This window comes from Formica exsecta, unplaced genomic scaffold (genome assembly GCF_003651465.1).
Source record: "Formica exsecta isolate Colony F162 unplaced genomic scaffold, ASM365146v1 scaffold281, whole genome shotgun sequence".
Classification (NCBI taxonomy): Eukaryota; Metazoa; Arthropoda; class Insecta; order Hymenoptera; family Formicidae; genus Formica; species Formica exsecta.
Window position 1 is genome coordinate 1 of NW_021850073.1, and position 18,729 is coordinate 18,729.

General features: G+C 35.2%; 1 protein-coding gene across 1 annotated transcript in view; it reads left to right on the forward strand.

Annotated features, from left to right (window-relative positions):
• Positions 1–80: 80 nt before the first annotated feature.
• Positions 81–18,729, forward strand: part of LOC115237179 (dynamin-like) — a gene marked incomplete at its 5' end in the record, with an annotated part of 61,483 nt that continues 42,834 nt past the window's right edge. Inside the window, 6 exons of the mRNA XM_029810061.1 lie at positions 81–297; positions 907–1,099; positions 1,198–1,407; positions 3,177–3,376; positions 3,463–3,608; positions 3,739–3,890. Coding sequence (XP_029665921.1) covers positions 81–297; positions 907–1,099; positions 1,198–1,407; positions 3,177–3,376; positions 3,463–3,608; positions 3,739–3,890 — 1,118 coding nt within the window. The remainder of the gene's footprint in view (positions 298–906; positions 1,100–1,197; positions 1,408–3,176; positions 3,377–3,462; positions 3,609–3,738; positions 3,891–18,729) is intronic.

Below are 18,729 nucleotides of genomic sequence, written 5' to 3' on the forward strand. Positions count from 1 at the left end.
GTACTAAATAATCTGATAGGTCCAGTTTGATTCTGCTGATTTGGTACTGCTAGCTTAATAGAGGTTTATAATGAATATTTTTATTTTTTATAGTCTTGAATTTAACATTAATTGATTTACCTGGACTTACAAAAATACCAATCGGAGATCAGCCAGCAGATATAGAGGCTCAAATTAAAGGCATGATATTTCAGTTTATCAAACGTGAAAATTGTCTTATATTGGCAGTTACCCCAGCCAACACTGATTTGGCTAACAGCGATGCTCTTAGACTCACTAAGGAGGTGGATCCACAAGGTATTTGATAAATATAGCGAATAGGGGACCCAGCCCCAATGACCTTGACCTTGACATATGTTATCAAGGACATAATTCTGAGTAACTTTTTCTTCTAAGCACACACACGGTGGCGGGGTGGTGCAAAGGGGGCCTTCAGCCCTCCTCCCGCACCCACTCCGCCGGTAAGCAGGGTGGACCTCGCTTTACAACTTACCAAGTACATGCTACATTGTAAAGCGAGGTCCACCCTGCCTACCGGCGAGGCGGATGCGGGGGGGGGGGGGGGGGGGCGGGGGGCGGGAGCGGGAGGTGGACCGAAGGCCCCCTTTAACCCCCCCGTGTGTGTGTGTGTGAGCGCGCGCGCGCGCGTTTTTCCTGTCCGTGCATGTACTTTGGTATATATTTTAAACTTTTTTTGTTAATAACTTTTTAATAAGCAACGAGCGACGATTAAATTAGAAGAAAAAGTTACTCAGAATTATGTCCTTGACAACATATGTCAAGGTCAAGGTCATTGGGGCTGGGTCCCCTATTCGCTATATTTACCAGGTATTTAATCAACGTAATTGTGTTGTTATTAATATCTCTTTAAATTGAAAATATTAATTTAACGTATAATACTCTAAGGTGTACGTACAATTGGTGTCATTACTAAGTTGGATCTCATGGACGATGATACTGATGCAAGAGATATTTTGGAAAATAAATTATTACTGTTGAGAAGAGGTTACATTGGTGTAGTCAATAGAAGTCAGAAAGATATAGAAGGACGAAAGGATATAAAAAATGCTCTAGCTGCTGAGCGAAAGTTCTTCCTCAGGTACACAAACAGTTGTGGAAATAATTTCTATGAATGACTATTCTTTTTCTTCTTTTTTCTGTTTTTTGACAATACATAATTTTTGTTTTACTTTTTAGTCATCCGTCTTATCGTCATCTAGCAGACAGGTTGGGTACGCCATATTTGCAGAAAGTTTTGAATCAGCAGTTAACAAACCATATCAGGGATACCTTGCCAGCTCTAAGAGATAGATTACAAAAGCAGCTGTTAACTTTAGAGAAGGATGTCAAGCAGTATAAACATTTCAGACCTGATGATCCTACAATCAAAACAAAGGCTATGTTACAGTAAGTGAATTTAGAATTTTACATGCTGGTTTACAGTTACAATTATCCAATATTCTTCTTCCATTCATAAAATGTGTTTATAAAAATGATAGATACATATCTTATAGCAGAATATATCACACATAGATTTACATGTTTATAAAATATTAAAATTCTTTCAATGAATGTGTGCATTATATTTCATGTTTTTGATAAAATAACAACTATGCAAATATAACCATAATTTCTATTTATCTTTTTGTTCCTTATACTTTTTATATTGTGGGTGGAGTGTCTCGAAGTTTTAGATCATTTGACTTTTGTTTTTCAGATCAATTCAAATGTATATGTAGGTATCTTTGTTTCCTCTTTTAGTTTCCTTTAACAAGAATAGTGTGCCACACATTTGCATGAAATCAGTTAACAAACCATATCAGGGATACCTTGCCAGCTCTAAGAGATAGATTACAAAAGCAGCTGTTAACTTTAGAGAAGGATGTCAAGCAGTATAAACATTTCAGACCTGATGATCCTACAATCAAAACAAAGGCTATGTTACAGTAAGTGAATTTAGAATTTTGCAGTATGCTGGTTTACAGTTACAGTTACCCAATGTTCATCTTCCATTCATAAAATGTGTATTGTAAAAATGATAGATAGATATACAGGGTGTCCCCAATTTAAATGTCAAAACTTTAGGAGCGTGTAGGGGACCGATAAACTAAAACAAAAAGTCCTTTAGAGATTTGCTCGTTTTTGCTTCGTTTTGAAGAAAAACGCAAAAAATGAAACAAATAATTTTCACCAAAAAACTTAAAACAACACTAAAATTATTAGATTTATCAAAAAGTATTATAAAATAAAAATTGTAGAACATGGAATTAAGAAAAGAGAGTGAGTTAAAATTTACCTCCTGAGGTAAAATTAGATTAGAAACAAAATTTCGCGTTATCGCGATTAGAGGATTGTAGATAAATACGCAACAACGCGAAATTTTGTTTCTAATCTAATTTTACCTCAGAAGGATTTTAACTTACTCTCTTTTCTTAATTCCACAATTTTTATTTTATGATACTTTTTGATAAATCTGATAATTTTAGTGTTGTTTTAAGTTTTTTGGTGAAAATTATTTGTTTCATTTTTTGCGATTTTCTTCAAAACGAAGCAAAAACGAGCAGATCTCTAAAGGACTTTTTGTCTTAGTTTATCGATCCCCTACACGCTCCTAAAGCTTTGACATTTCCCCTACACGCTCCTAAAGTTTCGACATTTAAATTGGGGACACTCTGTATATCTTATAGCAGAATATATCACATATATATCTACATGTTTATGTAATATTAAAATTCTTTCAATGAATGTGTGCATTATATTTCATATTTTTATCATAAAATAACAACTATGCAAATCAAACCATAATTTCTATTTATCTTTTTGTTCCTGATACTTTCTATATTGTGGATGGAGTGTCTTAAAGTTTTAGATCATTTGGCTTTTGTTTCTCAATTCAAATGTATATATATATATATATATATATATATATATATATATATATATATATATATATATATATATATATATATATATATATATATATATATATATATATATATATATATATATATATATATATATATATATATATATATATATATATATATATATATATATATATATATATATATATATATATATATATATATATATATATATTATTTATGTAATTAATATTATTTTATGATAGATTATATATATTATATTACATAAATTAATAGAAAATTATTTTTAAGGATGATACAACAACTTCGGTCAGATTTTGAGAGAACTATAGAAGGCTCAGGTTCAGCACAAATTAATACTAATGAACTCAGTGGTGGCGCGAAAATTAACAAACTTTTCCACAAGCGTCTCCCGTTTGAAATTGTTAAAATGGAATTTGATGAGAAAGAATTAAGGAGAGAAATTGCTTTTGCCATCAGAAATATACATGGTAAATTTCTTTTAGCTTCATCTAATTTTATACGTGTAAAGTTTGATAAATATCAAATTATTAATAAACATTTTTTTTGACGATAGGTATCAGGGTAGGATTATTCACCCCACATATGGCTTTCGAGCCAATAGTCAAAAAGCAAATAAATAGACTTAAAGAACCAAGTCTCAAATGTGTAGATTTAGTTGTGCAAGAACTTAACAATGTTGTACGCATTTGTACAGATAGGGTAAGTCAAAACATAGTAACAAAATAGTAAAAGATAAAATAACAATGTTTTATATTATTAAACTTAAATAGTGAGAGGTGAGTCATTAATTATACATTTTTTATATGCCGGGGTTTGTGTAAAATTACAGATGTCGCATTATCCTAGACTAAGGGAAGAGACAGAACGTATCATAACGACGCACGTTAAGCAGCGCGAACAAATGTGTAAAGAGAAGTTGATTTTGTTGGTCGATTGTGAGCTCGCATACACTAATCATGAAGATTTTATCGGTTTTGCAAAGTAAGTAATCATTGAACAGTTCAATGTTCTTTATGTGTTATCTTATAGATTTAACTATTATTTTCAGAGATAAAAATAGTCACAGAAATTTTCAGTTTGTTTAATCTGGTATATCTAGTTCCTACATGTCATTTTTGTTACACTTATGTGTGCGCTTGCCACTATATTTTCTTATTTCATATTAAGTTCAATACAGCCACTAAATAGCAAGAACTTTTATGTATAATGTTGTTATTTAGTATTTAGGCGAACTTGTGTATGTTTTAAAAGACTGTTTTAGTTGAAAGGATATTAGCAATATATGAATTCACGTGTATTGCATATTCTAATTTTACAAAAAGTTTCCAATATTTTGCATATCCTATATTGTATTTCTATATTTAATATAATAACAGATATATCCATTTTTAGAAAGTACATTTGTTTTTTATAAAATTTGGAAATGCAGTTGGAAATCCTATATACTAAAAAGTCATTTAATAATTAGATATATAGTAAAAATTTATATGAGTTTAAAATAGACATGTTAAAATAGTTTTAGACTCGAGGCGATAATATAAAGTATGCTTAACGCTTATTAAAAAGTATAGATAATTATAAAGACAATTTGTAAGAATTTATGCAAAAAAAATTAAGACTAAAATTGTTGCAAAACATGATAGAATCATACTACACATGATTGTCACATTTTTTGTTTGCCATTATTTCTTTATTCAAGATATCAACGCATATACTTTCACAGTCCATGCATGTCTTGCTAAAATCAACTCACATAGCGATCTTTGACCACGGCAACATTCTTAACTCGTCCTCCCTTTAAGATTGAAAATTACTCTAGAATTCGACAAGCAAAATAATTTATCTAAGTAAAGAATAGCGGGCTAATTAAGAGCCTGGCACGGTAAATAATGCGCGAAATAATTATTATATATATGTTTCTTGTTTATTGTGAACGTTTTGGTCTGTTCGAAATCGAATATATTTAAGCATTGAACGCACTTGAAGTTGTCGCGCATCGCTGGCGCTCTAGGGCAGCTGTTTGCGTCGCTAAGCGCGTCCGCAGTAAACAACGCGAAAATTGTCCTTTTAGAAAAATCAATAATTTTGCAAATAGCAGGTGACAAAAACCTATTACCGGAAGTTTTAGTAACCAAGCAACTTTTTCGATCTTTCTAGAAGGATAAGATATTATAAAAGGCAGCGCGAAACGCGCACTTCCGCACTTCGATCACAGTCTTCGCCGTGATTATGTTATCAATAACGTAACGTTTTCATCTGTTGCTCGCGGAATTATCTCGTCCGTTGCTCACGGAATAATCTCGTCTGTCGCTCGCAGAATCAATTTTTTATTAAATGTAATTGTCGTTAATTTAATAATTGTGCTTATTAAAAAAATAGTGTTTCTTAATCATTAAAGATTTGAATTTAATATATAAATAATTGTGATTTATTTATTCGTTTCGTCTTCACTTTCGCTAACTGTATTCTTCACGCGCTAATTTACAATTTGTTGCGTAAACATGGTCCTAGTATTTGGACCATCCTCAGCAATTGTAAATACTAAAATTTTGTATTGTTAATTTTTGTATTGGCTCTTAATTAGCCCGCTATTCCTTACTAAGATATTTAATATGAGAGCTTTTCATTTCATATTCAAAATAATTTACCTAGTGCTATTTTTATTCAATTTACACTCTCGTATGATACTATGCTAAAATTATACATAAGTATGTGTTAATCTAATCTCTTCTCCATACATTTGTCTTTGTAATATATTCACTTTAATTAATTTCTATTATTTATCCGTAACTAACACGACTTGACTTGTTTTATTTCTTCTGCTTATACATAAAAACTTTTATTCGAGTACTATATTACTTTCAGTGTTATCTCTAAAGTTGAATACAATTAAAGTCATTTGAAATTTATATAAAATAGTTGATTGTTAAATCAAGAAATGCTAACAATTCATATTAAGTTGGGCGTATACTATCAACTTTTTGTCGATTGACAGTTTCGTCGATCATTAAAAAGCCTAGATTTATTATGAGAGCGCGCATACTTATCGACTTGATATCGACTCGACTAAAAAGTCAAAAGACAGCTCGATTGCTTCTTGACAAAAGTGTCGATCGATTATCAATCAAGCGTGCTATGTTCATCAATCTCTCTTCTGGGGAAATGGCGCATTTAAATTTTGTATCATATTTTCTAATATATGGGCCATTAATGCAAGAAGCGCGTTAAAACTTGATATACTCATCCTATAATACGTAAAGAACTTTTCAGGATACATTTCTAGATCTGAATGTAACATGTGAAATTTTTCTTTTAATAATTATTTGTTTTTTTACACTAATTTATTTGTCTCATTATTTTGTACATAAAAGTATTACGGTAAGATTATCGAAAACTAAATATTTTATGAGATATTTTACTTTTTATATTAAAATATATCAGATTAAGAAATAAAATAACTCGAAAAATACTTAATGAAAAAATACTTTATTATAGTGTTTTGAAAAGGTCTCGAGATAAGCTACAAGAATATGTAATGAAAAATGGGGAGTCCCGTTTAAGAAAACATCGATCACATTGACCTCACCTTGAAAAGGTTACTCAAGGTCAAGCCCATTGTTTCATCATGTGGCCTCCTCGAAACCATGTAACTTTTATTTGAAACTTTCTTTTCAAAATTGCATAGTTTACAAGATATTCGACTGCATCCAGACTTTTGGCCCACCCTGTATATTAAAAAAATATATAAAAAAAGATCGCCACTAAAATAAAAATCAACTGAGCTAAGAATGTAACATATGCAAATGCAATTTCTTCCTTTTTGATAATGTGTGAAACTACTTCTTTAACATGAATTGTTATCATTTCTTGATATAACAATCAACTGTTTTATATAAATTTCAAATGACTTTAATTGTATTCAACTTTAGAGATAACACTGAGAGTAATATAGTACTCGATTAAAAGTTCTTATGTATAAGCAGAACAAATAAAACAAGTCAAGTTGTGTTAGTTACGGATAAATAACAGAAATTAATTAAGGTGAACATATTACAAATGCAAATGTATGGAGAAGAGATTAGATTAGCACATACTTATACTCCGTCCAGCGAGAGAATGACCTCGGGTCGGACAAAAACTCGTCCGTTTCGCGCAGGTCTCCACCCATAGAAGCCGTATCTACGTATACGATATTGAGTACCTCGCTATGTTCTCCCCACTTTGCCCGCCTATGCGCAGGCCGAGGTCATTCTCTCGCTGGACGGAGTATATGTATGATTTTAGCATAGTGTCATACGAGAGTGTAAATTGAATAAAAATAACACTAGGTAAATTATTTTGAATATAAAATGAAAGGCGCTGATATATTAAATATCTAAGTAAAGAATAGCGGGCTAATTAAGAGTCAATACAGAAATTATCAATACAAAATTTTTTATTTGCAATTGCTGAGGATGGTCCAAATACTAGGACCAAAACGTTCATAATAAACAAGAAACATATATATAATAATTATTTCGCGCATTATTTACCGCGCCAGCAGTGCGATTCTGTAACTCGGTATATTTTTAGCAACATGGAACGGTATGGTAACGATACCGACTTTTGTTGCATGTAACGAGACACCTATAACGACTGTGCGATTCCATAACTGTCAATAACGATATTTTGACGCTACATACCGTGATAACGAAACGGCGCTATTTCACATTATCGTTATGCGTCTAAAGGTGACATTTCATGGGCATCACCAAATCGATGCTAGTAAGTTAACCGGTAATTGGATCGATTTTAGTAACTAAAATTCTGCTGCTGCTCATTGCTCATGAAATATCAGTTTAAGCAATGAGAAAGTCACATGTACATCTTACCTTGTAATATAGGGAGCGGTGCACTTGGACACAGTACAATTGGACACGGTGCAAATGGACACGTTGCAAATGGACACGAAACTTTGCACACGGCTAAAAATGCACACCGTTCAGTTGCACACCGTTCAGTTGCACATTGCTCAGTTGCACACCGTTCAGTTGCACACCGCTCAATTGCACACCATTGGTCGGGTTACGACACACCGTTAATTTGCCCACCGTAGTTGTAAAGCGAGGGTGCGTGCGTGCGTGCGTGCGTGCGTGCAAATTCTCGTCATTTGCGGGAGGTTTTAATTTTCTGCTTCAATATGAAGAAATCTGCAGCTGAGGCTCATTCGTTATGATTTGGACCGCTCTGGATACGTGCTGAGGATTTCGTCTCTCCGTGGCAATCGGCACTGCATCCATTGAGCGAGATTCCAACATCGCACACCTAATACACAACTTATATGATGCAAATACATAACAATTTTGGCGACGAGGACAAAGGAACGCGCGAAAAGTAAAAGCAGTGCAAATCGTAAACGGAAGGATAATGATAACGAAACGCGGTAACAGTGCTATATGCCAAATAAAGATAGATAAAAGTTAGGCAGGGGTCACACGGAAAGTAAGTTGAATCTACCAGCTATCAAAGCAAGATGTTGTAAAATATTTAAAAGTAAACGGAGAGCAGGTAGATGAAAAACTATTAATAGATGATCATCGAAAAGCGCTTAGTAAAATAGTGAAAGGAAAAGGATTTCATCCAAAAATAGAGGCAGCATAGAAAAACTGACACGGAGACTACGAGAGAGGCAAGCAGCTCCGCTAATTCAGCAGAAGAGAGAAGCATATCGCGAAACACACGAAAAGAAGAGAGAAATTGCGAAATGGCATGCAATACGAAATTGGAATTCAAGATTGGGGACGACTGGGATATGTATATTGAAAGGTTAGAATTCTATTTCATAGCGAAAAGTATACCTGCAGAACTACAAACAGCAGAACTCCTCATGAGAGTAAGCCCTCATGCCTATATACTAATTCGAGATTTATGCGCTCCAAGTAAAGCCTAAGGACAAAGCACTCGGAGATTTAATCAAGATAGTACAGGAACACATTTATCCGAAACCATCTGAGGCGGTGGAAAGATGCAATTTTCATCAAGCCAGTCAATCGCAAACGGAATCAATTGTAGAATTCGTGGCAAGGCTAAAAAAACTCTCGCTTCATTGTAATTTCAACGACTTACATACAGCATTACGTGATCAATTTATTTGTGGGATAAGAGAACACGATACTAAAATTAAACTTTTCAGGCAAGACGGCTTGACTTTTGAAAAAGCTTATAAGATTGCAACAGCATGTGAAGAAGCGAAGAAAAACGCCACAAAAACGGAGAATTTGGTAACGGATACCCCTTCCACGAGCGGCGTTCATACCTTAAGACCAAAGTGGGACAAAAATGTAATCTAATTAACAATTACAAATTACAATTACAACGTAATTCTTAATGCAATTAATAATTACATTTTGTAATTGTTAATTATTGCAAACAATTACATGAGATAATTGCGAAAAGTAATTGTGTACAAATTACAATTACGTAATTGTTATTTGATAATTGATTAAATGTAATTGTAATTGTAATTGTCATTGTAATTAGAATAAGAGCGACTAAGAGTACGCGTCGTCTAAAAGTACGTATGGTTAATACCTTGACTAGGGATGGGATTAAGTTCAATATATATTTATGAATCTCAGTTTAATTTAATAACTAGATTTTATTTTATTGAAATAAGTAATTGTTGAAACAGATTGTAATTAATAGGGGACAGGCAGGATAGAGTGTCCGGAACAGAAAAGAAACTTTGCGCGTTTTGTACAAAAAGCACAGACTAGATACGTTTTATTCGCTCTCTCTTTTTCATCGACCGATTTTCGCTAATACAGAATGGCGACTGACTATCAAGTCGTTCGTCTTCGCGATATTCGTCGGTATCACGTGATACCCGAATGTAAACGGAATAAACCGATTCGCAGTTTAGTAAAATCGAGCGTGTGTGGCTTGTAATTTCCTGTACAATCTGTTTCTTAGTATAATCAATGTACAGTCAACGCAATAAACAATTAATTTTCTTAACACTACCGCCGTTTGAGCGTTTTTACATACATCGATGATAAATTCATACTAACACATAATTTTTTGAAACGCTTTTTCGGTAGAGCTTTAGTGAGAATATTGGCTCGCTGATTTTCGGAAGGAACGTATTCTATAGCTATGTCTTTATTGTCTACTTTTTCTCCTATGAAATGATAGCGGACATCTATATGTTTTGTACGCTTGTGATACAAAGTGGTTTCGCTTGCGAATGGGCATCCGATGTCATGCAACAGTTTTCGAAGCCACATGGCTTCTTTCGCTGCTATCGATGCTGCTACATACTCGGATTCTGTAGTGCTTAGAGTGACCATATTTTGTCTCTGTGATGACCAGGAGATAGCACCATTTGCGAAGCAGAAAAGATACCCCGTGGTAGACCTTCTCGTCTCGACATCGCCCGCGTAGTCTGCATCAGAGAATCCGATTAGTTCTGGCTTGCTACCGCCGTCTTTATATTCTATGCAGTAATTTATTGTGCCGCTGAGATATGCGAATATTCGTTTTACTACACGCTAGTGTTTGTGACTGTGATTACTTAAGTATTTGCTAACAGAGTTCATATGAAATGTCCGGGGTTCAAATGGATGGTAGAGGCCGCGGTGATGCATATCTTGCTGGAGGGTATGTATCTATAAAATGCTGCGACACGCCGAGTTGCGATCCACAACATTACCATCAAGTCCAATCATCTAGCGTCCTTGTCGCGAACCCTGGGCAATGTGACTTCGGTCACAGCAGATAGATGATAGGACGTAAGGCGAAACTCTGGCGCCTAAAAACGAGAGCAGACCAGCCAAGGAAAGGAAAATCCCGTCAACGAAAAAACCAACAACTCTCAGCTCAAGGTGTTAGATGACGTGCCGAGGAGTGTATGGCTGCGGGAGAATAAACAACGCAGTCTCAAACGGTCCTTCAGGGGTTCAGATGTGTCTCCTGGAGTACTATCCGGTAGCATCTTCCCTCCGAGGGCATAGAGGGCTCTGCCCGGGGTGACAATTAGTTCCACCATACTCGTGGGATCAAAAATGGAGATAGCTACAAACAATACATCTAACAAAAAAAAACAGGCTCACATAAGGGATAAAGACACGGCAGCACTCAAGGACACGATAGATGGACAAGGAAATACAAACCCTAGCAAGATAAACTCAGCAATAATAATACCTGAAGAGGACTTACTAGCACAACAGAATAAATTATTCACTGTTAAAGAACAAACACAAACACAAGAGATAAATATATACGAAGAATGGCAAAAAGAAAAAATACTAGAATTGCACTGGAACAAACTGTTGCCAATCTACGGCAACAAATCGAAAAATTGGAGGTCAAGTTTCTAAACAAAAAAAGCGTAAACAATAATTTTACCCCCTCAAAGGAACAGAACGAAAATAAGTACTACACAGATGAAGAACTTGCAAGAAAAACAGACTGGATCCTTAAAAAGAAACGAAGCAACAAAAAAAGAAAAGCAGAGGGCAGTCCCGAAACTACCTCTCGCCAACCAAAAACCTACAACATAATATTACACCAGCTATAACTCAAAGCAACAAGAAACCTCCTGCACCGCCACCTATAAATATGATAAATGTTAACCCTGAGTTCAAGGCAACAGCCCTAAACAATGATGTCTTTAAAGTTAATCTGAGTAATATTGAAGATTACAGAAAACTAACAAAAAGCTAAAAGATGACAATATGGAATGGTATACCTACGAAAGCAAGCAACTAAGACCTATTAAGGTAATGGCAAGAGGACTGCATCCTACCTGCCAATCACAGTCAATAATCGAAGACTTAAAAAGTAAAAACCTACTAATTGAACAAGTAACCAATATTTTGAAGAAAGAAAGACCAGGAGGCAGCGCCGCTGCAATCAAAAAGCCGCTACCATTATTTATGTTAGTCTTCCAAAACGGAGAAGACATAAACAAAATATTTTCTATAAAGGAAATATTAAAACTCAAGGTGAAAATTGAACCGTTAAAAAAAGGAACAAGAGTAATCCCCCAATGCAAAAGATGCCAGGGGTTTGGACATACAAGGTCCTACTGCGGAAGAGAACCCAGATGTGTAAAATGTGCTGGAAAACACCTGACTGAAGAGTGCAAAAGATCAAAACATGAAGAGCCAATATGTGTAAACTGCAAAGGTAAGAATCCGGCAAATTACAGAGGATGTGAAATAGCCAAGGAATTACAAAAATAAAGAAACAAAATAGAACAACAAAACAGTAAGAGACGTCCCACCACTAGAGCTGCAGTCTCCCGAACTGAACTCGAGACTGCACCTAAGGCGGAATTAAACCTACCTACTCACACTAGGCAAATTGAGATAGCTAACAAAACGTATGCACAGGCTGTTAAAACATAAATGTAGATGCAAACAAAGAAGACATGGAGCAGGTGCAACCTTTATACCAAATGCTGCAAATAATACTTGCAAAACTCGAGCAACAAGAGAACTCTAATACAACCATTCTAAATAGACTTGCTAACCTTGAGGCCAGTAATAGGATGACTACAAGAAAATAAAACTTAACAATGACTACCACATTAAGAATTGCAACCTGGAATGCCAATGGTCTACTTCAACACAGTCAAGAAGTAGAAATATTCCTTGGGGAAGACAAAGTGGACATTTGTCTAATCTCTGAAACCTACTTTACAGAAAGCTCCTACATTAAAATAAGAGGATATACCTGTTATCATACCCCTCACCCAATGAATAAAGCTAGGGGAGGATCGACAATACTAATAAAGAACAACATATTTCACTTTGAGGAGCCCAAGATGAGCAATCCAATGATGCAAGTAACTACCATTTGTATTCGTGTTAAAAACAAAGACCTTAAAATCTCAGCGATTTACTGCCCACCAAGACACACCCCAAGGAAAAACGATTATATAGAACTGTTTAAAACCTTGGGAAATAACTTTATCTTGGGAGGAGACTTCAACGCTAAACACACTTACTGGGGCTCGAGATTAACCACCAATGAAGGCAGAGAACTATACCAAGCAGGGAAAGTATATAAGTGTGACTTTGTTTCCTCCGGAATGCCAACATACTGGCCAACAGACCCAATCAAATTACCAGACTTAATCGACTTCTTCATAGTCAAAGGTATATCTAGTAATTATATCCATGTAGAAGGAAATGACAATCTTTCATCTGATCATTCACCAGTCATACTCACGGTGAGTGAAACAATAATACTAAAAAAAAACCCGAAACTAGCTAGTAAAAAAACCGACTGGGAAAAGTTCAGAGAAAAACTTGAAGCATTCTCACAGATGCAAACATCTCTGGAAACGAAAGAACAAATTGAACAAGAGGTGGAGCAGCTGATTACTGACATCCAACAAGCGACACGGGAAAGCACGCCCCCCACCCAAAAGAAAAATCCTAGCCATGTCACAATTTATTCCATTGAAGTTAAAGAATTAGTCCTCGCTAAAAGAAGAGCTCGTAGGAAATGGCAACAAACTAGATATCCTGGAGATAAAACTATAACCAACAGATTAAGTAATGAGCTTAAGAAACTGATTCGCGAAATGAAGAACAAGTCCATAAACGAATTTCTCAGTGAACTAACAGCAGACAAAGATACGGACTACTCGCTATGGAAGGCTACCAGAAACCTCAAAAGATCAAAAATTCAAGCTGCACCTTTGAAGCAACCTGACGGGCAATGGGCGCGTAGTGCAAGCCAGAAAGCCATCCTTTTCGCCAATCACCTAGAAAATGTCTTCAAGCTTTTTCCACGACAACCGGCCGATGAAAATGTAACCATAGCATCAAAAATAGACGAGACGGTTATATCAATGGTCACCCTCAAGGAATTAATAAACATGATTATATGTAACCTAAGCATGAAAAAAGCCCCAGGGTATGACCATATCACTGGACAAATACTGAAAGAACTACCTGAAATAGCTTTCCTCAAATTACAATACATCATAAACGCATGTCTCAAGTTGAGATTCGTACCCCAGCAGTGGAAGATCGCAAAAGTAATAGTCATACCCAAACCAGGAAAACCGCCAACGGAGGTGACATCATATCGACCGATCTCTCTATTGCTCATCATATCTAAGGCATTTGAAAAATTATTATTGGAAAGAATCATGCCGATCATTCAAGAGAGGAAATTAATACCATCGCACCAATTTGGTTTTCGCACTAAACACTCGATCATTGACCAGGTTCATCGAATTACCAATGTAATTGAAAAAACCTTTGAAGAAAAGAAAACCTGTGCAACAATATTTTTAGATGTTGCTCAAGCATTCGATAAGGTATGGCACAAAGGGTTAGAATACAAGTTGCACCGGGATCTACCGCGGCAGTATTACGAAATACTTAAATCATATATATAACCAATAGGAATTTTAGAGTCCAATGTGATAATGAATACTCTGATTTAAAAATGATATCAGCTGGTGTACCACAGGGAAGTGTCATTGGCCCTATTCTCTACCTACTGTATACAGGGTGATTCAAAACAACTTTCTGTCCTTACAATGTCATATACTTGACTCAATTCTAAGACGATTTTTCCTTTGCCAAAATTTTTTCCGAGGCTTAGTTTTCAAATTATAAGCCAAAATAGTTAACGAATTACGGGCCGCGTACGCGAGGCAGGCAGGGGCGGCGCCCCTAATTTATATAATTTATCAGACACTGTTATCCTTACAAATGTTTCAAATCTTTTACAGCTTGGTGGTAAATTTAGCCTTCCAATTAATAACAATAAAAAAACGACTATACATGAGTTTATCAAAGACCTTAAAGGCAACTCAAAAAGAACTAATATAAAAAATCTAACAACGGTTCGTAACATAATCATTCCTCAATTTCACCATTTCTTACGCAATAGATCTAAAAAAAACTGGATACAAGATAAATTGCATTGCATGTGTAAATCCACAATGGAGTTTTGTCACCGCAATCCAAACATCCTATTTACACATGCTGACAAAGGCAATGTTACTGTAACCATGGATAAAGATTATTACATAAATAAGGTAGAGGATTTACTAAAGGATAAGAACACTTACTCCATCATAAAAAAGAACCCCTCTCTAAAAATCGAAAGAGATCTCAATAACATGTTAAGAGATTGGTTAAAGAAGGATTACATTTCTAAGAAGGATTATTATTGTCCTCGATCTAGTGATTTTCTCTTGCCCAAAGCATATGGCCTACCAAATATCCACAAGGAGAATATTCCTTTCAGAATTATCGTTTCCTCGATCAACACTGCCTTATACTCTATTGCTAATGATATGCATAAATTATTATCATCAAGTATCCCTCGAGCCAAGAGCCATGTGAACAATAGTTTTGAGCTGTGCAACACACTAAGTGGAAAAACATTGGGACGTTGTAGTCTCTTTGGATGTAATATCACTTTTTACCAACATTCCTTCAGATCTTGCAATCGATAGCATTAACAGCAGATGGTATCACATTGAAACACACACCATGATCCCTAAGAACGATTTTATTTCAGCTATTAAATTCATACTATCCTCCACATATTTCACATTTAATGACAATATTTACAAACTAACATATGGGACCCCTATGGGTTCTCCACTATCACCGATAATAGCTAATCTAGTAATGCAAGATTTGGAGGAATCAATTCTTAACACATTGGATACGAATTTACCATTTTATTACCGTTATGTTGACGATAAAATATTAGCTGCACCGGATAATAGGGTCATAAACATCCTGAATAAGTTCAATGACTATCATAAAAGATTGCAGTTTACGGTGAAATACGAGGTTGACCGAAGCATCAGCTTTTTAGATTTGTCAATTAAGATTATTGATAATTCCGTTTACATTGATTGGTTTCACAAAAAAACATTCTCAGGGAGAATGTTATCGTATTTCTCGAATCATCCTAAGTGTCATAAAATAGAAACCATTTACAGTTTAGTTGATAGAGTTATGCTTTTGTCTCATCCTCAATTCCATAAGAAGAATTTAGAAATTAGTATCAAGATACTGTTGAACAATGGCTATTCCCTCCGTTTCATCTTTAACACAATTCATCGCAGAATAAGAACTCTCATTAACAAGACAACAAATTCAACGAACAATAATACAAAGAAAGAAGAAAATAAGAAAAATTATTTTGTGATCCCATATATTAACAACATTTCAGAATTAGTTACATCTGCGATTAAAAAATCGGACTTTGTAGTGGGATACCGTTGTCTCAATAAACTTGACAAAATGATTAAAGTACAAAAGGACAAAAATAAACATCCATCTAACACCAATGTAATTTATAAAATAAACTGTAATAATTGCGATGCTCCATATGACAAACAAAGAGACAGTTGAGCACTAGACTCAAGGAACATATAAATAACATAAAACTCGACTCTTCAAGACATTCGATGGTCTCAGAACACATTTTAAGCTTATAACACACATTTAATTGGGATAAAGCAAGAATTCTAGATATTGAAAATAGTTTCAATAAAAGACTTATTTCGGAAATGATTCACATTAAAGAACAAAAATTCGGAATCAATTCTAATACCGACACCGAATTACTTGACAGTGCATATTTCGATATTCTCGAAGAATTATCGAACATATAGCGTCCGACATTGTTTTCAGCGCCGCTCTTTTACTTTTGGTTTATATCCACTCAACATCTTATTGACACTCACTAACAGTCACGATTTAGACTCGACAACAACAAGAAGCAAGACAATACATGTAAGACATCCTCGGGATTGATTGACATAGGGTTGTAAGTAAAAATATTAACCAATTAGTGTTTGCCTAAATTAATAGCTGGTAACATCAACCTTTTTATTTTGTTTTTTAACAGTATAAGACCGGAAACACAATTTTACGACTATAACTGACAATTTAAAAGTTAACTTCTCGCCTTCCAACGAAATTTATCTTCAATAGTTTTAATTGTCGCTAATTAGTTTTATTAATTTTTAACCTCTGACCAAGCTCTTACATTTTGTCACAGCTTCTTCTTAGTGTTTTATTTAAGTATTTATTTCTATATGTTTATTTTAAATTGACATGATTACTTCAAAGGAGTGTGTTAACCTTCACATATTTTATTAAGAATTTATTTATGTTTATATTTTTAGCGTTATACTGAAGAAGACTAAGTAAAGTCGAAACGTTTATTTGAATTAAATACATTTAATTAAAGAAAATTATCTTGTATTTACAAGTTTTTTATTATTGACATCTTTAATTTAGCTGGTATAGTTGGTCCATTATTTATTTATTTTTCTTATATATTGCTTTGCAATACACGAGCTACATTGATCTTTATTTATTTTAAAGAAAGTCTTTTGTCAATCCATATCCGGATTGGTCCAGACACTCTTCAAATTAAAAAAAAAAAATAAACAAAATAAAAAAAAGAAATGTCCGGGCGTGACACTGCCGCTAGAAATACTAAGGATCCTACCGCCTCTCGGTAAGGCATATTGCTCGATTTCTCACTGTCTATCTCTGTTGGAGACAATATCACATGCGGATCTGCAGGTACGCTTACAGATTTGGTATTATCTATTCGAAACTTATCGATTATCCTTTTGATACAGGCGCTTTGATGAATAACTAGAGATTTTCGCGATCGATTTCGAGATATCTGTAAGCCTACGAATATACTAGAATCGCCTATCGTTATCTTAAATGTATCGCTTAATCTATTTATAATATAATCTAGAGTCTTTACTGAGTTTGCTGCAATGAGTCCGTCGTTAACGAATAAGGCTAAGTACACTGGTTCTCCATCGAACTGACCGACAAATACGCACTTGTCGGCTTCGCATTCTTTAAACTGGAACTCGTTTAAGAATTTTGTGAATTTCAGGTTCCAGCACCTTGGGGCTTGCTTAAGGCTATACAACGATTTTTCGAGTTTGCGCACCACATCACTCGCTGCGCCATGCTTGGATTGTCCCTCGACGTTGAGTCTCTCTGGTACTTCCATGTAAATCGTCTCGTTCAGGTTTCCATATAAGAAGGCAGCTTGGATGTCAAACTGCATTGTTTCGAGATCCATTGTGGCTATTATTGCAAAAAATACTCGTAGCGAGTCATATCTGACAACTGGAACAAACGTTTCGGTATAGTCGATTCCGTGCTGTTGCATGTATTCTCGTGCACACAGCCTAGCTTTAAATCGACGTTGCTTTCCTTCTTGCTCCTCTTTCAGTCGAAACACCCATTTGGAGTCGATTGTTTTGAGTTCCGCCGTTCTCGAAACGAATGACCAAGTATGATTCTCTTCATGTGCTTTTAGTTCTTCCTGGATGGCTTCTGCCCACTGCGTGGCATCTCTTCCGTTCATTGCTTCCTTATATGTGTTTGGTGTAATGTATTCGGCCACATCTGCTTCGAATCTCGCCGGAAGTTTTATTGACGACCTGTCTCTCAGAACTCGAGGGGTTTCTTGAGATAGTCTTTTTCCGTTTGCACTCCCTTCGGCAATTTGTTGCTCATTTTCAGGAGCTGTTCGATCTTCTTGCTGTGGAATTTTGTCCTCTTCTTCATTTGCTGGAAACACTGTCTCGCCATCGTTGCAGTCCTCCGGTTGGTTCAAGGTCGTCGTCATTTTCCCGATTCGCTCGTGAAACGTCACATGCCTTGCCACGCTCACCTTTTTCGTTATTGGATTATACAATCGATAGTTTGCTGAGTCGCCCTGGTATCCAACAAAAATACGCTTTTTGCGCGCGAACGTCAAACTTTTGTGTAAACTGTTTCGGTATGTGGACATAAGCTTCCGATCC